This window comes from Chironomus tepperi, unplaced genomic scaffold, assembly GCF_022539635.2.
Source record: "Chironomus tepperi strain 1889 unplaced genomic scaffold, CSIRO-AGI_Ctep_v1 contig_409, whole genome shotgun sequence".
NCBI classification, from domain to species: Eukaryota; Metazoa; Arthropoda; class Insecta; order Diptera; family Chironomidae; genus Chironomus; species Chironomus tepperi.
In genome coordinates, this window is record NW_027226531.1 from 169,133 (window position 1) to 196,314 (window position 27,182).

Below are 27,182 nucleotides of genomic sequence, written 5' to 3' on the forward strand. Positions count from 1 at the left end.
GAGTACGTCATAAAACCTAATGAACCCTGCAATATACCCAGTTACAACTCATGTGTGCAATATTTCATGAAGACACTCATTGAGATGCTTAATTATCCTTATATACCCAGCAGTAGAGACACATGCAGTCCCAAAAAGTACTTACAATTGGATTTTAAACTCCATGATTGCTGTTGGAACTTCATAGATCAATTTAAATGACTTAGTAACTTGTTGAATTTGTGAAAGCTTATAAATGAATAAGATTTTACATCAAACTAAGTATGGGCTGTTCGCTTATTATCTATAGAAGGAGGGGTTCTGAGATTCATTAAGCGAATGACCACAAATGACAAATTGTATGCATAATTCATGAAACATTATTCAGTGTTGGAACGAGTTTAGCAGTTCTAAGGTTACTTATGTGCTTACTTACTTACATTGCTGGCCGCACAGATCAAGCGTGTTCTATGGTCTCCCTCAGTCGGCTCCTGAAACTGGCTCTAACGCTGGCTACCACTTGCCAATTACCAATTCTAAGTGTGACATAATTTTCTATCAAAAATTTAACTTTATTCACTTTCCAAAAAAATCTCCAACTTTACGCATTACACAAATTAGTAAAGACAGAATTTCTTGATGAACATCCAGATCCAGCAACACCAGCCACATAAACCGGTTGATTAAGGAAATTAGGCCATGAATAATTACATGCAATTAAAGTTCGTCTCCATGGACTATCAGTGAATCTCGATGCAGCACATCCAATACGAATTGCACGATCTTGTACAACCTGAAGGAAGTGACCAATATTATTAAAATTGGCACCGCCACAACAGCTAGTTATGTCATTTGGTGATGCAAGAAGATATTCATTAAACCATCGATCGACAGCATCAATAAGTTGAGTTGAAATTGGCTGGAAAGCTCCACTTGTGCCGTGCATGTATAAATTCTGACCAGCATATGGGAACTGTGATGTACCGCGGCATGAATCATGTCTCATTGCGCATTGCTTGACATTGAGTTCGGCTATGAAGGCAAGCTCAGGATCCCAAGTCTAAAAATTGTGAATTTTAGTCCAAAAATTTTGAATTTTTTTTGGATTTTTTCAGCACTTACCAAAGCATTCATAGCACGTGCAGACGGGAATGGTGGATATGCTCCACCAGCCATGTTATTACGATGATTATTGTGCGTATCCAACAAAATATTAATTTCAGTTGATCCAAGTGACTCAATTCTTGCATCAGCTGGACATGATGCATCAAATGTACCTGGATGATTGCATGCAATGTGATTTGCGCATAGTGCGCAGTAGTTGGTCTGAGCACTGACAAGTGTGAAGGCACACGCAGCAATTAATAGAACTAAAATTGACTTATTCATTTTGAGATGATTTTCTTTAATATTTTTAAAATGTTTGTGCTTTCACATATTTATAGGCATACCGACCTAATTAATTAAACGTGTGATAAGGCATTTGTTTTTTCCTGGAAATGGTAGAACATGATGTAATGTGTGGGAGAGATAGTGGCTATCTAGACAACCAAGAGTTGGCAACTGAAGACTATTGGGAAGTGATTTACAAACATTATTGTGAATTAACAAGAGCATTCCTCTAAAAATTCTCGATGTCAAGGACGAGACTGTGACAGAAACCGACACCGTGACTTCAGGGAACCTTACTCATCTCCCGGAAGTTGGCAGCTTTCCTAGATTCGGATTACACCGGACTTCTGTAGTCAAACTTCACCAGATTCCTAATGGACTATATACTCCGACTTCTCTGGAATCTAACTTAAGTTGAGTCCGGATTTAACGATTTTTGAGGTCCATCGACATTTGACTCGAGTCCTGAGCTCGAAGTTAGCTTGGATTTTACATGAAAAATCGACTCAATTCGATGACTCAAGGATATGGAGTCGAGTCGACTCAAGCCAATACGGAGTCGAGTTGGCTTGAGTCTAGTCGACTCGACTCCATATTCATGAGCCGTCGAATTGATTCGACTTTTCTATATAAAATCCGAGTTGTCTTCAAGCTCTGCAAGAGTCAGAATGCAAAATGGTGACCTGCTGATCCTACCAACTCTGATCTCCAAAATACATCTTCAATTTGCCATGGTTTTTCGAGATAAAAAATACAAAAATTGTTTAGTTCCTTACCACAAAACATTTAAACGCATCTTTTAGGAATAGCTTCAGTTGTCCTACCCTTGATTCATTCACTGATAACCTAAAGTGTATCTAATGGACATAAATAACAAATTTTTTATTTTTCGAAAGTTGCTGAACACGTTTTGAACAATATTTTCAATAATAAAGGTACATTAGATAAGAAAGCACGAGTTTTATTAATTTTTGTAATCTTTGAAATTTAATTTTACATTGTTTGTGGTTATTTTTGTGATTCTTATGACATGCCGGGTAAGAAAAGTTGTAAAAAGAAGTTGACCAAATTGTAACTCAAATAGTAGAAGTCAATAAATCGATTCAAAATTCAGCACCAAGCCAACATAACTCTGGTCAAAATGAATGCGGCATGACTATAGTCCAAAGTCTCTAGCGGACAAAACTACGTTGTAACTAATTGAGGGCATTTTAATGTCTTGATGTTGACTAATTTTAACGTATTTTTGTACAATCGGGGCTGAATTTTGGTCGTAGTCATGCTAGCCTGGTGCCTGATTATGGTCAGAGTCAAATCAACCTGGTGTCCGTGATCTGACCATCCTGTGATGGATTTTGGATCGATCAGGAACGCATTCTCGGTAGGAAGGAATTGATAAACACAGTTTAGCACTTGGAATTATCAATTGGCAAAGGATTGCCAGCAATAGAGCCAGTTTTAGGCACCAACTGAGAAAGGCCATGGATCACATTTGATCACACCAGCCAGAGTTTACAGGACTATGGGAGTCGAATCCAGTAGAAGCGCTTCGACATTAGAGTAGTGACAACTCTGCTACCAGCGTAGTAAGTAAGCAACCAGGAGGTTATTCATAGTGGAGGGGGTTCATTACTCAAAACCCTAATCGATCTGAACAGTCGCGTATAAATAATTTACAGGATCTTGTGGCACATCAACAAAAGTCTCAGCATAAAGGTCTCCAGATTCTGGATTTGTTAAAGCTCCTTCAACTTTAAAATATATATTTTGGTCTAAATGGTGCTGACTTGCAGATTTCTGACATGGATCCTCATACAAGCAGTCATTAAGCTCAGATTCATCTGCAATTTGATCATAAACATCTTGTGGATCATTGTATGTATCATCAGCAAGTTCAATTGTCCTTTTAGTCTCTAAATCACCATAATTAATCTCTTCATAAATGTCATCATTGTCTATTTCATGCTGCTTATTCAGCATGTCATTTGGCTTCTTAATTTGAGATTTTTGGTCATAAAGAATCTCTTCGTATATTTTTGAAGGTCTTTGAGCCATTTCAATGTGATTGTCGGACATAATTCGAGGTAGTGATGCATAATTATTGATTTGTTGCTGTTCTGGACATGGTGGATGGCTTCTTTGGAATTTGGCAGATAATACAATACAGCTAGCTATACAGATGATGATCAGAATGAGAATCAAGGAGATTAATGACAATATTATGATTTTGTAGAGTTCTTGTTGGGTTAAGGCTGATTCTAGGGGCTTGATGGTGGATGTAGTGTCATGCTGATCATTAATTGTTGAATATGATGTCATGTCAAGTTGTTGTTGAGTTGATTCAGTCTCAAGAGGCTGAACAGTGGATGTAATGTGTTGGCGACTGTTGTTCTGGTCAACAACTGTTGTATGTAATGTCGTTGTGGTTGTTGCTTTGCTTACTAATTGTTGGATCGTTGATTGAGTTGACTGACTTGAAGTTGTTGATGAACTTACAGCTTTGGTGCTGATTTCGATGTTTTGCATGTAATTTGGATTGCTGCAGGAACCATTAATGGTTTTTATCAATTTTATTACTTCCGTCTTATTTTTGGCATTGTTGCCTCTCGAAAAACACAAATTGCCATGCAAATGCAAACGATCCAAGTGCTGAAGACCCCCAAAAGTTCCTGGCTCAATAAACTTAATTTTATTATTGATTAAATTTATGAAAATCAACTTGTTGTTAAACTCAAATGGCTTATTGTCCAATTTTTCGATGTGATTTCCTTGCAAATCCAAAGATTCTAAGTTCGTCATCAACTCGAGATTGTCACGAGTTATTTCCTTCAATTTTGAGTTCTCAACAGCAACCATACGTAATCTTGCAGCAATTGTATTATCAAATTTTGGCAACCAATAAATTGTGCTTGATCGAACTTGAAATCCATCAATTTTTAGATGATTTGGATTTAATAGATTAATCATTTCGGTCTTATTCACGATGTTTAGAGTATTTGTGACTAGACAGACATTTACATTGTCAACGTGATTAATATTTTTCTGAGTTATGTTGCATGACACATCTGAAGGTTTAATATATTTTATGTTGTTAGTTCCATCGGTGAAAGTAAGTCCTTTTTCGATAATGACTGTGTAGAATAATCTATAATAATAATAATAAGCATTTTTATATTACTTATGAATAAATCTTATCCCTAATAGGTACAGAGCATGCTTTCTTGGAACAGAAATACAATTACAGTACCTTATGGTACATATGACCAACAATAGAGTCAGATAGAAGGCTTTTTGTAATAACTAAGGCTCTAAGTCGAAGCATGCAGTTTCAGTAATTACTGACCTAACAATGAGCATACTCACCTAATAGAGCGCGCTATTGAATATACTCAATCAATATAATTGAGCGTGCTCCATTTTGTGAGCATACTCTTTGTCTGTTCGGGCTAAGAGACCAAAGAGAACCGAAAAGAACCGAAAAGGACCGAACAGAACCGAAGAAAATCGAAGATAACCGAAGAGAATCAAAGAGAACCGAAAATAACCGAAGAAGACCGAAGAGAGTGAGTAAGTAAGTACTACGATTCCTTAAAGCAGTCTGCTTGCCTGTTAGGGAATTTACATTCCCAAAATCCCTAATTAAATCCACTTAATCTTACATTATTATTTTAATTTTCATCATTTTTTTCTATTTTATTGATTAAATTTGGCACTTTTATTAAAATTTATTCTTCAAATGAATTTTTCTGAATATACAAGTCACAAGTGTCACTAACCATAACAACTTTACTGAAAATATATCAAAAATGCAACATTTTAGAATTACTCAAACAGAGAATATACATAATAACTACCAATTACTCAGAAATTCATATCAAAAACAAACATAGATGATGAATAGCCATTCCGAAAGGCATATGATATGAATAAGGGACAGTAGGAGTTGCTTTTTAGGGGGAATCTACGATTCACAGTGAATCAATAGGAACCAGCGCTTGAAGTCAATATGGCTGAAATTGACTTCGAGCTCTGATAGGAACTAATCATCATCTAAGGCAGTGTTGGGCAATCTGTGTGCATAAACATTAGTGTGTCTAGTAAAAATTCTTGTAAGTGCCATGAAATGTATGATTTGTTCGGTTTTAGTTAAGACTTGTCACTAGGGGACCACACTTAACGTTATGGTCAATTAAGAATTGGAATTTGGGATATTTGGGTCGTAAAATTACTACAGCTCTTAGAGAAGTGAGTTTCAAATTAAAATTTAATATTAAATGGATGTGAGATTAATTAGGTCTTTAATTTTTTTTTGGATTTTGGGTACCTTTCAGATTAGGGTTTCGACACCCCTACTTGTCACCAAGGTGTGCCGCGGAAAATAAAACGGTTGTCCATCACTGATCTGAATGAGTTAACATGAATTAAACATTTTGAATCATGAATTTTGTGACAGAGCGTTATGGAGTGGGACCTAATAGCATAGGGAAAAGGGGAGTACCAAGGGAGTACAGGATATGACACCAAAGCCATCATAATCCTTCCTTAAGGATATCTATTCTATTGGACCATTTAAAGGTCTAAACCACAAATAATTTAAGTTAAATTAGTAAAGAACTGTAACTGTAACTGTAACTATCTGCAGATATCTGTGGATAACTGTTAATAACTGTAGATTTCCGAACCCTAAATTTAACAACTATCCTTTTTATGAACAATACTATAAAGATTCATAGCACCACTGTCCTGATTGTCTGTAATTCCAACAACTTCTGAGTACAGTTCTTCCTCAATCACATCCGGCACGTCCCTATTTTGTGATACAGATGACTCCTTATATATAATTTCATCATACAATTCCTCATCAATTGGTGGTTGATATACTTCAGCTGTAACATGCAATTGTGGATTGTACGTGATTATGTCACTAGAACTATGAACGACTGAAAAGTCCTTGCGGTCAATGACTGAAATATTGTGAGTTGAATCATCCAAATATCTTCGACTTGAAAATTTGTTGGATTTTTTTGGCAGTTCGTTGGACATTTGATGTTGAAATGGGGTTGAGTAGAGGGTGTCGGGTTCCGGTGGGGTACTTGTTGTGCTGCATAGTTTGATAATTTTGGATATAATGATGAAAATTAAGATTGATGATGACAGGATGATGATTATGTTGAAATAATTGCTGGATTTGGTTTCCAGGTCTTGAATTCTTGTATTTAGTTCCTCAATCTTCGTCACTAATGGATTGTCTGAGCATTTTGCTGATAAACTGCACTTTAATTCATCCAATTGACTCGTCATGTTGGCAAATCCCGAATAGCAAATATTACAGCTAAATTCCAACTGTATAAGCTTAGTCAATGACTTGAACACTGTCGGATGAATAGTCACAATTTTATTCTCATTAAGCTTGATAATTTTGAGATTTTCGTTGTGTTGGAAGAGATTTTTAGGCAAAATTTCAATTTCATTTCCGTCAAAATTTAAAAATTCTAAATTTGGGAAATTTTTTAATTTTTTTTTGTTCTAAAATTTTTAATTTTGACTTTTTTATGGTCAAAACTGCTAAATTTTGAGCTTGCTGCTGATAAAATGTTGGAATAAAATTGATGGACATGTTAAATGCTCGAAAAGCTTCAATTTTTGATGAATTTGGATGAATTTTCATTTTGATGATGTCATTTGGACTGTTAATAATTAGGCTTTCATTTACTTTACACAAGTGCTTTCTGCCAATTATTGGAAAAGTGTGCTTAAACGTTTGGCAACTTATTTGATGAATTTCATGACAATTTGATGTCAAAATCATGAATATTGTTGGGAAAATTGATAATCTGTGAATTTAGAGACAAAATTATTTTTCAATTTCATTATAACAGTCAATCCCGAACAACACAAATTGGTTAAATGGTTCAAAATTCAACACCAGGCCAGCATAACACTGACTTCCCTAACAGCCAGAGACAATGCTTTCATGGTACATAAATCCCACTTCGTTACCTAAAAGCTGTCTCTTTACCTTTTAGGGTTGGTGTTCAATTTGATTTACATCCTGTATCATGCTACATAAAGTCTCCTTTGACTTGGTCTAGGATAAGAGTTTGCGATGGCAAGACCGAGACTTCCAGGGCAGAGTTGGCAGGACCTCGGTGTCCGGACATTAAAAGTTCAAAAAATCCGGACTTCATTTTTTTTTTTTGAGTTCGGACTTTTGGCGTCCTGTCAACTCTTTTCCAGGATAGCCTCTACTCAAAAATAACCTGGGTAAGTCTCTGACTTGGCATCAAGAACCCTACTCTAGGACCAAGTCAGGGCAGCCTCTAGCCCAGGGTATAATTGAGTACAGACTACCCTGGAAGACTCGATCTTGAGAATTTGCCGAGAACTTGTCGAGACTGAGACTTCGAGAAGCCTTAGTCCAAGATTTCATATCAATTAACCGACTCATGCTGTTCGGGAGAATCAACTTACGTGAAAGTCCTCATTTTAAATTTCCAATTTCTGTAGTAAATTACTCAAAAAACTATTGTATTTAGAATGCTTTAGAATTCTTTATTAAATGATATACATAGTTTAGGAATTCTACAATACTAAGTCTAGTAAAAACACAATGATTCAACATATTGTATCATATTAATCATGTTTATTCAGGCCAGTGGAGGGTATCTTTTTAATTTGTAGCAAGCTTTAAACGAAACAGCAAACGGCATTCGGTTAATAGTATGTAGAAATCCCGGTCCTGGACAGAACTGTCTCGGGATTTCCCTGTCCCGGTCCAGGCATCGAGAAAGTATAGTTAACAACTCTTCCAAAAATATTTGGCGATACACAGGCTGCCCGAAACATCGAAAAAGTGGCAATGGTCAAGTTGGTTAGGAAGTCGGGAAATCGACTCAAAGGTCCCGGATTCTATCCTAGGGAAAGTTATCAGTTGAGTTCGGGTGCTTTTTTGCTGTTCTAGTCACACCAACTCGGTTTGTTGTCCGCCGCTGATTTAGTGATTCTCAGTCATTTGAATATTTATCGTGATACGTAGTAAGTTCTCATTCTCTTACCGAGCACAATTTATAAGCTGATTTAGGTACGTACTTAAGCTTCAAATTTCGAACTAATATTCTCCTAACTTTAAGTTTCTTCAATCTCTTAACCCTTTTTTGTTGATCAGTCATAGATCGTTGATGACATTTTAGCTGCTCTACATGCTTCTTTTTCCTAAATGCTACTTTCTTGACTGTTTGACTCAATTGTCTACCAATAAACTTGAATTGCAACTTCCTTAAACAATTATGATAGAATATTTCAATTAACAATGCAAGTCCAGCCACAGAACATCCAATAAAAATGATATAAAATACTTTTACAAGATCTTTTAGTTCCAAAATGCCTGAATCATCTAAAATTTGTAGATTCATATTATCAGATGCACTTTGTGATGATAAAGTCATCCACATTTGTGGCAATCCAGCTTCAAATGATCGATCCATAAAATATTGAATTTTATTGATGAACGGATTGACAAAACTAGCCTCAAGTCTTACGTATGACTTAAGAATCCTCTCAGGCAATAAGTAATAAAATTCCGAAAATTTCCTATCGTCTAAAAACTTGTTATTTACAGTAAATACAGCAGCATCACATTTCATCATAATTACATAATATTGAAGTCTGGCTGCATCAGCAAATTGCTGTATCAGCATAGGCTTCATCCTGGATTTTATGGCTATAAATTCTTTGGAATCTTTTACAGCATTTTTGAACCCGTCATCGACCAAAATTTCATAATTTCCTCTTAAAATCTGATCAAATTTGTCCAAGCGATGCTCCTCAAGTGGCTGAATCATAAATGACGTCACAATACTTTCATAGATGTTGCTCAGCACAAAAATCATAAAAATTGTCAAATTTAATAAAATTTTCAGCAACATTCGATTCCGATTTGAAATGTTAATTCCTTGTCCGAAAAATGTCGCGATTATGGCAGTTCCAATAACCCAATGAGAGTCAGCAGCACCATATCCATGATATAGCTTCCAAATTCCAACACATCCAGCTATTGACAGCACTAATAGTGTCCATGTGATGGAATCAAATGGTTTTAAGAAAAATAATTGATATTTTTTGTACTTTTTAGCGAACGGAACCAATGCACAGTAAGCTGACTCTTCATATGTCAATAATTTAGGATAATTTGACTCAGGATATGCAATGGCTGAATTTAGAGTCAAATCCATGTATCGTTCGTACCAAGCTTCCACTAACACCTTTGTATTTGTTATCATTCCTAATCTTATGGCTGCATTCTGCTTTTCGGACAATAAAGTCAAAAAGTGCATCATTGGAGTGCTTGGGACATTATCAGTGATTAATACCCTTGGCGGTTGACTGAACAGAATGACTCTGTATGGATATTTGTAGAGATTATTCAGCTTATCAGGAAATATATCACTTCCATTGCTAATGCTGTTGTGTACAATAAAATGTCCATTAAATGAATTAAAATTTGTTGCTTCTATCAAGCCATTACGTTCGGTTATGATTGCAACATTCAGGAATCCATTGAATGAAAATTCTTTAAAAATATGCAGCTGTTGGGGGTAATCAATTTGATCTGAGATGCATATGAATTTTGCCATATAGTTCCAGATTGTTGAGAATTGATTGGTTCCCATTGCTGTTATTACTGTGCTCTGAAAGGAATGAATTAGGTAGAATTTGATGAATAATGGGATGTTTATATAAGCAAGTCAGGTCTTCCTTCCTTCCTCTCCTACTTTCTCCTATCCTGTCTCATCCCTCTTCTCTCCCTTCTCCTTATTCTTCCCCTTGTCTCCTTGTCCCCATTCCCTTTATATTTATCCCTTTTCTTTTCTTCGCTACTCTTCCCCTCCATCTCCTCCTTCTTCTTTTTTTCTTCCCTACTCTATACCTTAAAAGTGAACGACCTCTTAGTACAATCAGGAGACAATACATATAGATGACTGGAGATCCAGCTGATTGGCCATTAAATACACTTTGGTGTGATAGTTATAAAGTACAAAACGTGGGGGTCTCATGAAATTATGGAAGGAAGTGGTCGATAGAGACAGTATTGTACTTGGAATCGGAAATTGGCAAGCGATAGCCAACGATAGAGTTGGTTTTAGGCGACATCTATGAGAGATCATTGATCAGAATTGATCTGTGAAGGAAGTAAGTAAGTAGGTAATACAGACAGACATTGGTTAGGAACCGTGAATTCTTATTTATTTACTAAAAGCCAACTACAGTTAGTTGACTAGCTTTACCTAAAATTAGGTACCTCTGGTATGCTAGGTTCCGAGGATAGAAGTTCCATAAATATAATCTTATTTAAGATCATCAATATCGGAACTAAATACTATAATGACACAATTTATACTCACAATTTCCACATCATTTAGATCCAAAATAATGACAGAACCTTTCCTTAAATTCTTTGCAGTCAACGGCATCTTCAAATCAGTAACAACAACAGCATTATAATCACTAATGCACTTAATGACATTGTTGATCACCATTGACTTGACTCCTAAAGTACCAACAAGAACGTCTTGTGTATGAGGAAAGATACTTAATATGTCTTTGGCTACTTTGCATGTAAATCTTGATAAATTATCGACTTTTGATGCTATTATAAAAGATGAGCTGAAAGCTAATGCTGAGGTGATGATTAAAATGACAGCAAATTTCATTTTTGAGTGATTTTATTAAAGTTTTATTCTAAATTCAAAATTTCTTTACTTTACGGCACATAAATATAACAAAACGATAGTACAGTCTCTACAAATGCAGTGCTTATGCATTTACATTTTCATAATACTTTCATAAGCACTAATCTAAGGTCAAATCAACATTTAATAAACATAATGGCATCAAGTGCTGTGCGAAGTGTTCATATAAAGCGATTAGAACAGCTGAAACTACGATTTTGTTATTAATAGAATGTATTGCAGTGATGGGCAGCCTTTTTATATTTCGTGGGACACCTTAATGGTAAGCTTTGACCAAAATCATGTGTACCGCGGCTTGGTGGTGCGATGGATCAATTCTGGGCTAGTGTGTCTTACTTACTTACTTCGCAGACCGTACAGAATATGTAAGAGTGATCCATTGCCTCCATCAGTCGGCATTTGAAGCTGCCTCTATTGTTGGCTACCGCTAGGGGCTAATGTGTCGCGTCACACAGGTTGCCCACCACTGGCCTACTTTATCAAAATCATCATTTAATAGCCAGTATCTAAGCGTTGAATGTAAATTTTTCTAACTTTTAATTTCCTTAATCTCTTGACTTTCTTGTGTAGATTTATAATGTAGTAAATAGCACCTCGTTGATATATTTGACGTCTTGATGTCTTCTTCTTCTTCTTACATGATATCTCATCATTCTCGTTTCCTACTTGCTTACTAAGATGTTTCAACTTAAACCTCTTAAACACATTCTGATGGAACATTTCAACAAACAAAATCAATAATGCCACAGTATATCCAATAAAAAGGATGTAAAATACTTGCTGGAGATCCTTTAACTTTATAATTGATGATTCAACTGATGACTGCTGCCTTATGCTCCTCAAAATGCTCCTCGTTGAATAAACCTTCCAAATTTGAGGCAGTCCAGCTTGAAATGACCAATCCATGTAATACTGCAATCTATCAATGAAAGGATTAAGGAAGCTAGCCTCAAGTCTGACATAATAATTGAAAATTCTATCCGGCAATAGATAGTAAAAGTCCGAGACAGGCTTTCCGTCCGAAAAATGATGATTAACATCAATTTCAGCTTTATCACATTCAAGGACAAAGACGTAATGTTGACGAAGCAATTCTGTGCCATAACGCTTTCCCATTGTCCTTGCTGTCATGTTAATCCGTCCCAAAGCTGCTTTATACTCCCCGGAACTGGCCACTTTATGGTAAAAGACTTCATCAGTCATAACATCGAATTTATTGTTCAGAACCTGATCAAATCTTTCAAGACGATTCTCAGAGATTGGCTGGATCATAAAGGACGTGATGACACCTTCATATGCATTACTAAGCACAAAAATCATCACAATTATCAGCTGTAGTAAAATGACCAGAACCATTCGATTGCTGCGACTATAATCAACACCTTGTCCAATAAACATGACAAAAATGCCATAAACAAGCATCCAGTAGGAATCGACAGCACCATGACGATTAAACAGCTTCCAAACTACACCACAGCATGCAATTGTGAGGATCAACAGGATCCATATGTAGATGTCGAATGGCTTAACATAAATCATTTCAGTTATTGATACTTTTGGTGGTCTTGGAACTAAGGCACAGAATCCAGTCTCTTCATATGTCAGCAATTTTGGATATGGACCATATGGGAAGGATGTTCCTGTATTTAAGGTCAAGTCCATTTGACGATTGTACCAAATGTCAGCAAGTTGAGCATAGTCGATGACCAAGTGATGGAACTGATATTGAGCATGTTGAATTTTGGCGACGGCATCAATAAAGTAAGCCATTTGTCCATTGACGGCATCTCCCTTGATGTAAACTCTTGGCGGTTCCTGATAAATCACTATTCTATAAATATATCCATAAAGGTTCGTCAACTTGTCAGAAAATATGACTTTATAGTCATAAATGTCCTTGTAGTGTACCATAGTTCCATGGACAGTTTGTAGTGTGGAGACATAAATATTCTCATATGTTTGAGACACAATGACAACGTTAATGAATCCAAGATAAGAAAATGCTTGAAGAATGTCAAAATATTGAATAGACTCTGTTGGAATCAAGAGTATTTTGGTCATGTGATGAAATACTTTTGAGAATTGATGAGTCACGGTTAGTTGGAGAATTGAGTTCTGGAAATAGAAAAATATTAATTAAACTTGAACAGCACAACGGGATTGCTAGGACAATAATGCTGAATCGCCCTTTTAAAGGTAAGATGCGAAGTTGCTCTGATGGCACCATGATTGCTGATTTTGACCCATTTTTATGGCGAAAATGGGTTTCGCTACATTGTGTTGCACGGAATTATTTAGGCCAAATGACTTTCCATATGAATAAGGAACTGATCGACACCAGAGTTGGCAGGACTCAAAAAGCACACTTGAATTGCGGACTCAAAAAGTCCGAACTCAATGGAGTCCGATTCAATTTTTTTTTATTGGACTCCGGGCCCCAGAGGAGGCGCCTCCACATTCAAGTCCTGCCAACTCTGAGCGATACCGTCATAGACTCCATGACCTAGTCATGCCTAGCTTTATGAGCTGAATCCCAAAAAAGCATAATTCGGTTAATCGATTGATAATCCAATTCCAGATCAGGATGACTATGACTTACTTACTTACTTAATTCGCTGGTCGTACAGATCAGTTTTGATCTATGACCTCCCAAGGACTATGACATAGTGCCACATTTAAGCCAAACTCGGTTCAAGGTCAAAGTCAAGCCAATTTGGGGCTGGTCCACGCCTGGTCTTTTGACAAACTAACCGATTTATGGTGTAATTTGTGATAGGACCCAAAACCAGCTTGATAACATGAACATCAAAATGAAATGACCTTGGAATGAACACAAGACCTTTGGCACATAAGGCTAACTCACTACCATTTAGTCCACTGAGCCTAAATGCCTTAAATTACCAAGTCATGTCCTCCAAATTCCTAATAAATCCATAACTTACCTCATTAAGTGTCCTCACCACCAATATAGCAACATCAGCTTTTCTCAACGTTTTCTCAGACATTGGGATCTGCAAATCAGTCACAACCACAGAAGTCCTACTTCCAATGCACTTTCCTATCTCATTAACTATCAATGAATGTGAACTACCTGCCAAATTAGCTATCAAAATATCTTGAGTATATCATTCTGATCTGATTATGTCATTCGTGACTTTACATGCAAAATCGACTACATTTTGTGATCTTGTCAGGCTGACTAAATGAAGAACAAATGTAAGTTTTGTTATGATTTTCATCTTAATGTTTGTGTCTCGAAACTTAGCAATATGAAAGAAAATTCTGACGTGTTAATAAAATTACGATTTGATTACTAAATGCGTTGTCATAGAGTTGTTATGGCTGTGTGTTATTATTGAGTAGGCATTGTCAATTGATTAATGCAATAAGAGTGCGAAACTAATCAATAATGACCAGGAGAGCAGGATTAGTTAAATTAAGTGATTCTTAGGAAGTGGCTGGGGTATTTGCTTAATTATTGGAACCATGGTCGTATGTGCCTAAGTTTCTATGTGATTTTAAAGTGTGCGACTTATCCAGTGTAGTGTGTACCGTACTTTTGCATGAGAAAATAGAGGCTGAGGTTTTAATTTACATTTTTTGGTACAAAATACAAAATTCTGTTGATGATTTTGGGACAAAGGATTGCAGTGGCGAAAGTTAGGCCTTAAAAATCCAATTTTCAGAGTTACATAAGTGCCGAATTGTCCCCAATCTTCTCATAATGATCAATTTTACTTTAAGTTTTCCATAAAAACCAGTTTTCTAGCTCAGTCAGTGATAGGAACAGTTTCAGACGGTATCTAAGTGAGGTCATAGATCACAATCGATATGTACATCCAGCAAATTACTGTATTACTGTATTGTATTACAAAACATTTATTTTAAAATTTTTACAATTCTTTATTTATGCTTTTGTGATTACAAAGTTCGGAACAGCCTGTGATAAGTCGACCGCATGTCTAGTCTATGCCACGGACATGTCGAAATTAACCGTTATTTATCGTTTGAATTTCAAAAAAAAAAAACCGTCAAATTTTCACTAATTTTTGTCAATTTTTACTGAATAACTAGGATAATTGAACAATTCTTGTTTTTAGATCAATTTTTAGCCAAAGTAGATGTTTAATAATGTTGAAATTAGGCAAAAATATGCAAAAAATTCTTTTTTCGACACTGAAATGTCCATAGCATGGTCTAGTCATGAACTTGACATTGTCGGCTATTCGCAAACTGTTTAAATCATTGATAATTTTGAATATTTAATCATTTTTAATTGGACAATATTCATATAAGACAGCAAATGTGCATTTCCTTTTACAGCATCGATCTACAAGTCTTTGAGGGCTGCTTACTTCTTCGTCTTCTTTTGCTGAAATAAAAGGAGAAAAATAATAATGATTTTATCAATTTTTTGCTTTGTGACTAGATTGCACTCATATTATAGGGCGGCTAATTGCTGTATTTTTGCCGAGACGCTGCTGTACTTTTCTCCCTTGCTGCTGTGTCCCGACAAAGCCTCAAAATGTCCACTCGGTATACTTACGAGGTCCATTCCTAATTAGTTCCTTGGCAATTGCTGAATTTGAGCAAATAAATCGCATAGCACTGGATAGTTTTATGCCACAAAATTGCTGCGGTTCATCGGGAAAAACTTGAGATTCAGTATATGAAAGCACAGAACTTAAACAAAAAGCAATTAAAATGAAGGCTAACTTCATGATTTTTCCTTTTTATTTTTGGATGCTGCGTTGTTGAGAAATGAAACTTGAGTGAGTTTTTAATTGTTTATTTCAGATTTTTATATATTATTTTTTAATTCTGTACAAAACAATGCTAGACAATACAATAGACAGGGATGTAGGCAGGAAATTCTGTTAGAACTAGCCTGATTGATTTGAAATCTTAAATTTTGGAATTTTCAACGATTCTTAAGAATTTAAAGGAGGGCCATTTCCTCCAAAGTTTCCACACCTCTTACAACGCCTCTGACTACGCCTCTGCCTATCCACATGACCTCAAAGTTCAACCAACTTAAATCATTCATCAATACAGTGAATGATCAAAATAACAACCGACATTCCTTATGGGGTCGTTCACTTGTTGCGTAACGCAGTAACGTAATCCACTAAGAGCAGGGGGAGGAAGGGATGGAAGGGGGATGAGGTTTTTTTACGACTCAAACCATTAAAATATGTTACAAAGTAGGAGGATGATGAGATCAAAAAGTCACCTTTACGCGTTTTTACTTAATGAGTGAACGTCCCTATCCAGACTATGTCAATTCTATATGAAATTGTACGGTAAACAAACATTTTTGAAAACAACAACATGATCGAGATTTCTAGTGAACAATAAAGTCATATGATGAATGTGTTTATTGTTATTGACTAGTCATAACAAATATGAATAAACACCCGAATAGCACAAACTGCTTAATCTACCTAATCTGATGCCGGTTTTTAAATCGATTTACTGATTTGTGCTATTCAAGATGTTCGAACCATTGTCTCTAGAATCCTTGGTTTCTTTGAAATCTCGAAATTTGACGAATCCAAGACGTTTCAGCCTCGGTCTCGAGATTAAGACCTCTCAGTAATGGGATGAGAGTCTATAGACTGTACAAAATGTTGCATTATTAAAAATCATTCGAAACTCTTTATTTACTTCATTATCAAATGTACTATACACGTGAAATAATTACAAAATTTAAATCTGATGAACTTGAAAAATATGAAAGGAAATTTTTAATTTACTAAATATCGATTTACTTTCCCGGAATGCACATGGTGTAAAAAAGGAGCTCTAAATGAGTGTCCAAAATCAGGCGGGACTCTGGAATGGGACTTGAATGTGACTCCTCTGATTGTACTGCACAGCATAGTCAGTTCACTCTAACAGTGTAATGATGAACTAAGTATGGTAAAGTGGTTCACTTACATGTGGCTCTATCGTCCTAATTCCGGGGATAATGGAACCAAATTCCATTCAATTTAACCTCAGACCAGACCGATGTTAGCCTGAAGCTAGATTTTTCGCCTTTTGTATCCCTTACGCCTTCCGAGTATCACTTTATATATCAAATTAAAATTTGGGAACATTCGGAAATTAGGTAATGCTTAACACAGCATTAAAAGGTTCTCTTCCTTCTACCGCACCGCATTATAACAAACACTTTAACCAAAATTGTAATCTTCATACCCCATTACCCTCCTAAACATTACATAATTCCCAAACACTCCCCACTCAACAATTTACTTAAATAAATAATACTTAAATAATATATTATGGGGCAAAATTGAAAAAAAAGGGACATTCACTTTGATTTTTGGACTTTTTGGAATCAAGACTTGAGGGTATTTTTTTCTTATAGTACATATAGTAATAGACTTGCATGCCAAATTTCAGCTCATTTGGTGCTGTTTGGTCGGTTGTGGAGGTGTTTGAAGTTGAAAAATGGTAAAAAATGGATTTTTTTCATGTCTTGTTTGACTTGAAAAGTTTCTTATTTAATTAAAAGATATTGAAAAACGGTTTTCGGTTTCTAATTATACTATATAAGAGCTTTAATTTGCCATGGTACAAAGTTTATATATACTGGGTTTTAGTGGCAGGACTTGAGAAAATGTATGAAAATATCAGAAAAAAAGCTTCAAGCGTCCGGAAAATATGCTAGTTCTCAAAAGTTTCTCATATAGACCTATTTTTTCGTAAAGTACTTACTTTCTCCTTTCCAAAACTGAAAAAATATCCAAAATCGGTTGGTACGAACAAAAGTTATAGCATTTTTAGTTTTCGACGAATTTTTTTCTCAAAACTAATATTTCTGAGATGAATTTGGAAAATATCGTTTGGAAAAAGTTTTTTAATGTTTTTTAATGTATTTAGCCATTTTAAGGAGAATTGTCAAGAAATTTTTTGAAAAAGTTCAAAATTCTCCGAGTTAGAGGGACATATGCTATTTAACGACTTGACTCTTTTTTCCATCACTAAATCAGCTATAACTTTTACATGACTAAATATTTTTCAGTTCTGTTTTCTGTTTCTAGTAGCTTATTGTAATACCTTTCCAACAATATATAATACTTAATAGTTGGAAGTAGACATGGTCATGAAAACGGACCCTGTTTGTGACTGACCCTTTTCAAAGAAATTTTCAAAAATGTCATTTGCAAAACTACCACTTAGAAATTAAATAATGCAATGTTTTTGTATTTTTTAGGTCAAAATATGATAGTTTTGAATCTCAAAACACAAAAAATCTCATTTTGTAAACTTTCTGCGAATTTAGGGGCCTTCATAGGTAATACTCAGGTAGTCCAACAATTCTCAGATATGAAAATTTTTTATTGACTTTTTTTGATTGATATTCAATATTTACACTTATTTTATGCAAAATATATCAATTTTAAAAAGTTTGGGTCGAAAAAAAGTGATTTTTGACTATTTTATTAAAACCAGGCTTAGGTAGGCCACATTTAAGGCACTCCAGTAGCCACTATGATCAAGTTCTATACATGTTTTATACATATTAATAAAGGTAATAATAGTAACTAGCAATAACAGAAAACAGAATGCAAAAATATTGGTTCTAAAAAAAGTTATAGTCATTTGAGTGGCCAAAAAAGTGTCGAGAAGAGCAACCAGCATAGGCAAAAACACAAAAATTTAAAATTTTACGTTTATTTTGACAAAAAAATGCAATATTTTGAATTAATATGACATAAAAATAGTTTTTATTCAAAAATCTTCAAGAATTTCATTAAAATTTTGAGTTTTTGTGTTTTTGCCTATGCTGGTTGCTCTCCTCGACACTTTTTTGGCCACTCAAATGACTATAACTTTTTTTAGAACCAATATTTTTGCATTCTGTTTTCTGTTATTGCTAGCTACTACTATTACCTTTATTATTATGTATAATACATGTATAGAACTTTTTCATAGTGGCTACTGGAGTGCCTTAAATGTGGCCTACCTAAGCCTGTTTTTAACAAAATAGTCAAAAATCACTTTTTTTCGACCCAAACTTTTTAAAATTGATATATTTTGCATAAAATAAGTGTAAATATTGAATATCAATCAAAAAAAGTCAATAAAAAATTTTCATATCTGAGAATTGTTGGACTACCTGAGTATTACCTATGAAGGCCCCTAAATTCGCAGAAAGTTTACAAAATGAGATTTTTGTGTTTTGAGATTCAAAACTATCATATTTTGACCTAAAAAACACAAAAACATTGCATTATTTAATTTCTAAGTGGTAGTTTTGCAAATGACATTTTTGAAAATTTCTTTGAAAAGGGTCAGTCACAAACAGGGTCCGTTTTCACGACCAAGACTACTTCCAACTATTATGTATTATATATTGTTGGAAAGGTATTACAATAAGCTACTAGAAACAGAAAACAGAACTGAAAAATATTTAGTCATGTAAAAGTTATAGCTGATTTAGTGATGGAAAAAAGAGTCAAGTCGTTAAATAGCATATGTCCCTCTAACTCGGAGAATTTTGAACTTTTTCAAAAAATTTCTTGACAATTCTCCTTAAAATGGCTAAATACATTAAAAAACATTAAAAAACTTTTTCCAAACGATATTTTCCAAATTCATCTCAGAAATATTAGTTTTGAGAAAAAAATTCGTCGAAAACTAAAAATGCTATAACTTTTGTTCGTACCAACCGATTTTGGATATTTTTTCAGTTTTGGAAAGGAGAAAGTAAGTACTTTACGAAAAAATAGGTCTATATGAGAAACTTTTGAGAACTAGCATATTTTCCGGACGCTTGAAGCTTTTTTTTCTGATATTTTCATACATTTTCTCAAGTCCTGCCACTAAAACCCAGTATATATAAACTTTGTACCATGGCAAATTAAAGCTCTTATATAGTATAATTAGAAACCGAAAACCGTTTTTCAATATCTTTTAATTAAATAAGAAACTTTTCAAGTCAAACAAGACATGAAAAAAATCCATTTTTTACCATTTTTCAACTTCAAACACCTCCACAACCGACCAAACAGCACCAAATGAGCTGAAATTTGGCATGCAAGTCTATTGCTATATGTACTATAAGAAAAAAATACCCACAAGTCTTGATTCCAAAAAGTCCAAAAATCAAAGTGAATGTCCCTTTTTTTTCAATTTTGCCCCATAGTGTAACAATTTCATTATTTTAATTAACAATATTATTTTGCGATTGATAAGGTTCTGCATAGTCACTCTGCACTTCAGCTTCGTTAGACGTTCGATAGAAAGGCTCAGCATAGTCAGCATTTTCATTTAATTCATCAGATTGCTCTAAAAATGGATTTGTGTTGACTATTGATGACCTCTGGGTGGCACTTTCCATATCTGAGAATTTCTTTGCAAGATCCTTGACATGTGGTGACTTTTGCTGATCAGTTAAGTTGGAGGTTTGACGCTTTAGAGATGATCTTGGTGTTGAATCGGGTTGAGCTAAAATGAGATAGATATTGAGATTTTTAGGGTTATGTGTATGGTATGCAGCAGAGTTGGGAGGACTACAAATTGTGGAAACTCCTCGCTTGGAGTTTGGACTCCAGAAAAGGCTGGATATTTGGAGTCCGGACACCCAAAGTCCTGCCAACTCTGAATTATAGATTTGTGTCATTTGAAGTCAATTGAATGTTAGTTTGTTGACTATGAATGCTGGTTTCAGAGATGCTGCCCGACGGGAAGAGGACGGTGGAGAGAGAATGGACGGTGGAGAGAGAATGGACGGTGGAGAGAGAAAGGACGGTGGAGAGAGAATGGACGGTGGAGAGAGAGAGGGACGGTGGAGAGAGAGAGGGACGGTGGAGAGAGAGAAAAGACGGTGGAGAGAGTGAAAAGACGGTGGAGAGAGTGAGAAGACGGTGGAGAGAGTGAGAAGACGGTGGAGAGAGTGAGAAGACGGTGGAGAGAGGAATAGGACGGTTTAGAGAAAGGACGGTGAAGAGAGGTAAGATTGAGAGAGTCCAGAGAGAGTGGACGAAGAGAGAGGGAGGACAGAGAAAGAGAGAGGACGTAGAGAGAGTACAGAGAGAGAGTAGGGTCAGAATTCCCTATTCACCCCTAACCATCACACTCACCTCCAATTTTCTGCGATACATCAGCATAAGTCGGCGATCGAAAACCAAAATGACTCAATGGCTTTTGAGTCTCACTTGATTGTGTCATGAATTTTTTAGCCACATCAGCAAAGACCGGTGACGTTTGCTCAAAATGTGTAATTTTCTCGTCAATATTTGCCAGATTAAGCGTTTTTGGATTCATACTTTGCGGTATTTTTGTTTTGTATGATGACTTTTGGGTTTTTTGGTCAACAGAGTTGGAGTTTTGTGTTGGAATGGATGATGATTGCTCTGAATTTTGGTTTGTAGATTGTTGTGCAGCATAAGATGCATTTTCAGTTGTTAGATCATAAATATTTGACTGTGGTGACTTATTGTTGGATGGTGGATGTGATGTCATGTTGGAATCTGATGTTGGTAGTGATGGACGCTCAGGAATTGGTGGCTTTTCGGTTCCATTAAGTGGCATTGATGACATTTGCTCAGCTTTGATGAAATTTATTGATTTTTCTTGGACATTTGATAGATTTGATGAGTTTTGGTTGGCATTTGACTGACTTGATGATTCATGCTCGAATATAGCGTTGGTACAGTGACTGCCAAGGTTGTGGCTTTGCTGGTTCTGAAGATTATGCTTGGTAATGTCTGGATTCTCAAATAATTTAGATTTTTCCCATACAACTCCATTTTCTAATGCTGAATTGTCATTTTTTACCAATTCCTGATCAATATGTGTCAGAATCTCCTCAACACTTGCATAATTCGTAGAATTTGGGGTGATGTTCGTGATTCCAACAACTTTAGCCTTTTCATCCTCAACGCCCGTTGACTCAACATAAACACTGTCATAAATTGCTGATGTATTCATGTTATTCATTGATTCAGCGAATGTCTCATTAATATGTGTGCATGATGCGTAATTAATGCTTGATGATTCTTCGACAATTATGATGCTGTCTTCATCGCGTGGATATACTTTATCTCGGATATCGGTGAAGGCTTGGATGATTTTTGTGCGAAGTAGATAGATGATGAAGATGAGGGCAGCAAGTAGTTGAATTGAAAGGATTATTGAGGTTAGAATTTTAATGATCAGGATGTCGTTTTGGATGTCTTCCATTTTTGTGGATGTCGACTGATTTTAGAGCAATTTGACTTAATTTCCTCGATTTTTTGGCAGATTCTGTCTCAATCCTTCAATTCCTTTGTAGTTCCTTCAATGACTTCAACTCACAAAATCACAAATTCCATCAATTCCAAATCAAGCTCCAATTTAAACTACTAAACAACTTTAATGATCAAATTGAGCTCAAATACTACGGAATGTAATGTTCATTCTTTTTTATCTCAAAAAAAATAGTCAGCTGTGCTGTAAAATAAATAACTCATCCATTTCTCTTAGTTCATCATATTCATTTGCTATGATCGCATGCTCTTCAGCATGACTACAAATATTATTATTTTCAACGGAAATCACATTGTTATCTTTAGTTTTTTGTTGTTGTTGGTGCTAGAAGTGAATTTGAGTGATAAAATTCATTTAAAGTTGTGGTTTGGGAATGATTGGAAATTAAGTGAGTAATTAAGCCATGGAAATGGTTCTAGGTATCCTATAATATCCGCTAATACTTGGGATATCCGCCAATACCTGAGCTATCAGCCAATGTCTGGAATATCTGCTAAAATCTGGGATATCTGCTAATACCTGGGATATAAGCCAATACCCGATACATCCTGCAATACCCTGGGTATCCGCCAATAACTTGAGTATCCGCATATGCCCTGGGTATCCACCAATAACCTGGGTATCCACCAATACCCTGGGTATCCGCCAATATCCAGGATATCCTCAAATTCTCGGGGTTATTACCCGTTGTGTCAGCGTTACAAAGCCTTACGGTGGAAAAAGGGAGGTATACAATTGTAGGATTCGTCCAAAATTGAAGGCTTGCTTTTAGACCAATTCTCGAAAGATCTAGGCCTGCCTATATAAAATACATGCCAACAGTTCTTGACCAAACCCTATAATTAATACTATTTTAAGCGTTACATAATTTCCAATCGTCCCCTTATTGATAAAACCATTAATTTTTTGATATATTAAATATTTCTCATTTTATTTCATAACATTTCTTCTTATTTCAGCTGCAATCTTATACTCTAATCTCCATCCCAATTGTCTCCCAGGTAAAAATGGTTCCTCATGTTAGCCTCTCATTTCATTTACATTATTCACTGGATATGGTAAATATGGCTGCGGTGATGGTGTTCTAGAGTTTCCAGCCGGATAAGACGCTTGCGGTGAGTTCAATGTTGGATATGGCGGTGGATATGGTGTCGCTGATTGAGGTGGATATGGTGGTCCTGAGCTTGCTGGTGGGTACCTAAGGGAAGATTTGAGATTTAAATGAGTTAAAAATTTGATTAATTTCTTATCTTTTAAGGGTACAGAGTTGGCAAGACTCGATTGAAGTTTGACTTCCAGTGGAGTCCACTGAAGTCCATTGGAGCACACTGGAAGCCACTAGAGTCGGATTTTGGAGTCTGATTGAAGTCCAGTGGAGTCCGAAACCCGGAGTCTTGCCAATTTTTGCCATTTCTGTTCTGAAGCTGGTGGGGGTTTGCTACCCAGTCCCCTGCCTCCTAAATACGCTTCTGACTCCTGGTTTAGGTACTATTAGTAATATAACCCTAGCATGCATGTTGAGAACAGAGCAAGAGCAGAGCAAGTTGATAGTAACGCTCATGCCCATGCTCAACTGGGTATATTTAAGTACAGCAAGCTCTCAAGAGCATGTTCCTTCCCTGTGCAGCAAGCCTAATACTCACATTACACTACTTTGATTAGGAACAGACCATCCAACTTCCGTACTTTGAAATGCAACAGTTTTTGTGGTTTTTTCTGTAGTTTCTTCAGTTTTATTATTTTCATCTTTTTCGTCATCATCACTACATACAGCAGCAATAGCTACTATACATCCAAAGCAACAGCATAGAAACACAATGACACAAGCTGATACACCAATAATTATCCAAAATAGATCCATTCCGTCCATCATTTTTGAGGTATTTATTTGCTAATTTATTTGAGGCTTATTTAAGGCTTTAAGTAGACAAACTTAATTAAATTTAAAGGAATCAAATTTAAATGACTTTTCAGCTAGCTGACTAGAAACAAATAAAGAAAAATGAGAAACAACTCAAAAAAAAAAATGAGAAGAAAAATCCGAAATTTAAGTATGAGAATAAGTTTGAATTTATTCAAAAATAAAATCTATTTTTAGAAATCATTTTGGATATGCGGATAGGCGCGAGAGAGTCGAAGATTGTCAATATTTTGTGTACAAACAAGAAATTGAATCAATTAATTTGTATTAATTTAGTAGTAAAGTAAAGAAGTGACAAAGGGAGTGTTCTGGAGAGGGGGGATTGGGGGTGGTTGTATGTAATTTATGAATGTACCCCAAAAACAGAGTTGGCAATCGGATGAATTTTGTCATTCTTTGTCTTCTACAATCTGGAGTCAATGACGACCCGGCCCGTCAGTTGACCGCCCGACAGTTAATCCCTCGACAGTTGACCAGTGGCCGTTGACACCTTACAACATCGGGAACGGATGGGAGATCTCATCGGTGACCCTCCCATCGGTGGAAGTTGCCGAATATGATCTACCATCGGCAGTTGACGGCTATTGCGACTGTTGACAGGTGACAACTCCCACCGGTAGCAGCCGGACGGTCCTGATTGACTCCCATTAGTATCTGATATTTGGCAGACTTTCCCCAATTCCAATCACCCAATTCCCAACTCTTCCCCCAACACAAGCTTCTCTCTCTCACAATTTACTTTCTTCTTTCATGTATTTCACCATATGATTTAATTTATTTTCTTTCTTTTTTCACATTTCCTTGCTTTATTTTGTCTTTAAAATTCTTATTTTTATTTCAGCTTTAACATCCAGTGCCTTCACTCCATTTTTCAAAATTTGGTGGTTGATACATTTGAGAGTTTGGTGCCGATGGATAAGGCAGTATTCCAACAGATTGATTCTGATTAGTTGTGCACATCACTGGATATGGCATGGATTGTTGAAGTACTACGGGATTTGGTGTTGGCATTGGTTGTGGTGGATATGGAGACCTAGAAAGGTATGAGAAATAATTGATTATAGATTTATTGTTGAAAATTGATTAGTTTTTTTTGGTTTCTAATTTTAGGTGGTCAGGTGGTGGACTGGGAGTGGTTTTGTCACTTGTAACCTGAGTTGGGGACGTGCTACGAGCTGTCTACGGATACGTGGGTTTGCTGTGAAACTCCAAAGTTCAGCTAACACTGAATATAACCCATGAATATCTAGATTCGGCATCTTAAATGCTTAAATCCCTCAATAGGTTCCTGAAATCTTGGTTTTGGATGACTTTCGTGACTGAGACGGACAATCCCCGACATCAGGAACAGATTTTTTCGGTGGAGGTACAGTACAGTATAGGTAGGTACATCCCTAGTATGGTCTAATGGTTCACCTGATTCGACAAAGTTGTGTTCCCGTCCTGTACTAAGGTGCAGCAATGTTGTAGCAAATAGTACGGATACTGAACGTCCTATACCATACCTCCAACCCAGAAAGTGACCCCAAGAACCCTAACAAACCCCCCAACATCACAATACTCACTGCACATTCCCATCACTCTGCACATTCCATCCAATATCCTGCTTATCATGCTTAACAACCTTCACTTGCGGTTCATCATCAGCTGTAAGTGCCTCAAGAAATTCCTGTGACTGCTGATGATATCCAAAGGCACAAATAAACATCAACAGCATTAATACCACAAAAAATATTATTAACGTTATAAATGTGTCCATTTCTATGTCCTTTAAACAAATTTGCTTTTTAGCTTGAAAAAATGTTCATGTTAACGCGTCTGTGGATGAATATTGAGTAAAAAGAGAATGAAAATAACAAAAATTGAGTTTCGCGTAGCAACAACAACAAATGTGAGAATAACCTGAACAAAATAGCACAATTTAATTGATCGTAAAGTAGAGAATGCCAAACAGATGTCCAAAAGTTAAGGAACAAGAAAAAATGCAAAAAAAATAATCGTAAATTTGAGTAGATTTACTCTGTTGATTTAAATAAATTGAGAAAATGCTCTGAAAAATTGGAGATGAAAATGCGTAAATCTAAAAATAAAATTTGAATTTTTCCTCACACATTTGACATGTGCTTGCAAGGTTGCTGTAAATGATTACACATAAATTAGGTGGTTTTACTTGATTGAACTGCTCTATTGATGTATTTGATCTTATTTACTGAAATGCTTTAATTGCTCATTTACTTAGCTGGCCACATAGATCAACTGTGATCCATGTCAGAGTTGGCAGGACTCCGGGACCCCAATTGGACTTCAGCGAACTCTAAATGAGTCAAACTTCAAAATAAGTTGAGTCCGGACTTCTCTCCCGAGTATACAAAGAGCGTGCTCAGTTTTGTGAGCACGCTTCTGAGCATGCTCAAATTCATCGTTTTACGTGCTCACCATAGCATGCTCAACTGAGCACGCTCATGAGCACACTCTGAATGTGCTCTCGAAAAATATAAAATATTTTTGAGCGTGCTCAGGTGAGCACGTTCACCTGAGCATGCTCATGAGCATACTCAAAATCAAAATTTTGATGTGCTCACCTGAGCACACTGCTGAGCATGCTCTTGAGCACATCTTAAGCATGCTCATGCAAAATGGCATTTTAAATATTAGCATGCTCATCTGAGCATACTCTTGAGCATGCTCCTGAGCATATCTTGAGCATGCTCGTGTATTATGCCACATTTTATTTTAACATGCTCACCTGAGCACATTGTTGAGCATGCTCAAGAGCACATCCTGAGCACAACGAGGAAATGTGATTTATGAAATTTCAGCATGCTCACCTGAGCACATCGTTGAGCATGCTCAAGAGCACACTCTGAGCACAACGAGGA

At 36.0% G+C, this 27,182-nt stretch overlaps 5 protein-coding genes across 5 annotated transcripts; all 5 read right to left on the reverse strand.

Moving 5' to 3' along the window:
* Nucleotides 1-530: 530 nt before the first annotated feature.
* Nucleotides 531-1,402, reverse strand: LOC139096909 (antigen 5 like allergen Cul n 1-like). Its single transcript, XM_070648663.1, has 2 exons — nucleotides 1,102-1,402; nucleotides 531-1,039 (listed from the first exon to the last, which is right to left on the reverse strand). The coding sequence occupies exons 1-2, from the start codon at nucleotides 1,366-1,368 to the stop codon at nucleotides 581-583; spliced, it is 726 nt and encodes a 241-aa protein (XP_070504764.1). The 5' UTR covers nucleotides 1,369-1,402; the 3' UTR covers nucleotides 531-580.
* A 1,610-nt stretch (nucleotides 1,403-3,012) lies between these two features.
* Nucleotides 3,013-4,338, reverse strand: LOC139096922 (SLIT and NTRK-like protein 6). Its single transcript, XM_070648677.1, has one exon. The coding sequence runs from the start codon at nucleotides 4,336-4,338 to the stop codon at nucleotides 3,013-3,015; it is 1,326 nt and encodes a 441-aa protein (XP_070504778.1).
* Nucleotides 4,339-20,287: 15,949 nt separating this feature from the next.
* LOC139096982 (uncharacterized) lies at nucleotides 20,288-21,700 on the reverse strand. Its single transcript, XM_070648746.1, has 2 exons — nucleotides 21,215-21,700; nucleotides 20,288-20,579 (listed from the first exon to the last, which is right to left on the reverse strand). Exons 1-2 carry the CDS (start codon nucleotides 21,672-21,674, stop codon nucleotides 20,296-20,298), a joined length of 744 nt encoding a protein of 247 aa, XP_070504847.1. The 5' UTR covers nucleotides 21,675-21,700; the 3' UTR covers nucleotides 20,288-20,295.
* A 1,584-nt stretch (nucleotides 21,701-23,284) lies between these two features.
* Nucleotides 23,285-24,379, reverse strand: LOC139096971 (PX domain-containing protein kinase-like protein). Its single transcript, XM_070648735.1, has 2 exons — nucleotides 24,026-24,379; nucleotides 23,285-23,580 (listed from the first exon to the last, which is right to left on the reverse strand). The coding sequence occupies exons 1-2, from the start codon at nucleotides 24,253-24,255 to the stop codon at nucleotides 23,403-23,405; spliced, it is 408 nt and encodes a 135-aa protein (XP_070504836.1). The 5' UTR covers nucleotides 24,256-24,379; the 3' UTR covers nucleotides 23,285-23,402.
* Nucleotides 24,380-25,071: 692 nt separating this feature from the next.
* On the reverse strand, nucleotides 25,072-26,145 carry LOC139096911 (uncharacterized). Its single transcript, XM_070648666.1, has 2 exons — nucleotides 25,869-26,145; nucleotides 25,072-25,336 (listed from the first exon to the last, which is right to left on the reverse strand). Exons 1-2 carry the CDS (start codon nucleotides 26,060-26,062, stop codon nucleotides 25,147-25,149), a joined length of 384 nt encoding a protein of 127 aa, XP_070504767.1. The 5' UTR covers nucleotides 26,063-26,145; the 3' UTR covers nucleotides 25,072-25,146.
* Nucleotides 26,146-27,182: the final 1,037 nt, after the last annotated feature.

What these genes read in the sequence shown, in the direction of transcription:
- LOC139096911 (XM_070648666.1), bottom strand. Translation starts at nt 26,062, where the DNA reads ATGGACACATTTATAACGTTAATAATATTTTTTGTGGTATTAATGCTG. An exon ending in CAGAGTGATGGGAATGTGCA is followed by an intron (nt 25,337 to 25,868) that starts GTGAGTATTGTG and finishes ATACCTTTCTAG; the next exon opens with GTCTCCATATCCACCACAAC.
- LOC139096982 (XM_070648746.1), bottom strand. Translation starts at nt 21,674, where the DNA reads ATGTCATCAATGCCACTTAATGGAACCGAAAAGCCACCAATTCCTGAG. An exon ending in TGTATCGCAGAAAATTGGAG is followed by an intron (nt 20,580 to 21,214) that starts GTGAGTGTGATG and finishes ATCTCATTTTAG; the next exon opens with CTCAACCCGATTCAACACCA.
- LOC139096909 (XM_070648663.1), bottom strand. Translation starts at nt 1,368, where the DNA reads ATGAATAAGTCAATTTTAGTTCTATTAATTGCTGCGTGTGCCTTCACA. An exon ending in CACGTGCTATGAATGCTTTG is followed by an intron (nt 1,040 to 1,101) that starts GTAAGTGCTGAA and finishes CACAATTTTTAG; the next exon opens with ACTTGGGATCCTGAGCTTGC.
- LOC139096971 (XM_070648735.1), bottom strand. Translation starts at nt 24,255, where the DNA reads ATGATGGACGGAATGGATCTATTTTGGATAATTATTGGTGTATCAGCT. An exon ending in CCTAATCAAAGTAGTGTAAT is followed by an intron (nt 23,581 to 24,025) that starts GTGAGTATTAGG and finishes ATCTTCCCTTAG; the next exon opens with GTACCCACCAGCAAGCTCAG.
- LOC139096922 (XM_070648677.1), bottom strand. Translation starts at nt 4,338, where the DNA reads ATGATTAATCTATTAAATCCAAATCATCTAAAAATTGATGGATTTCAA.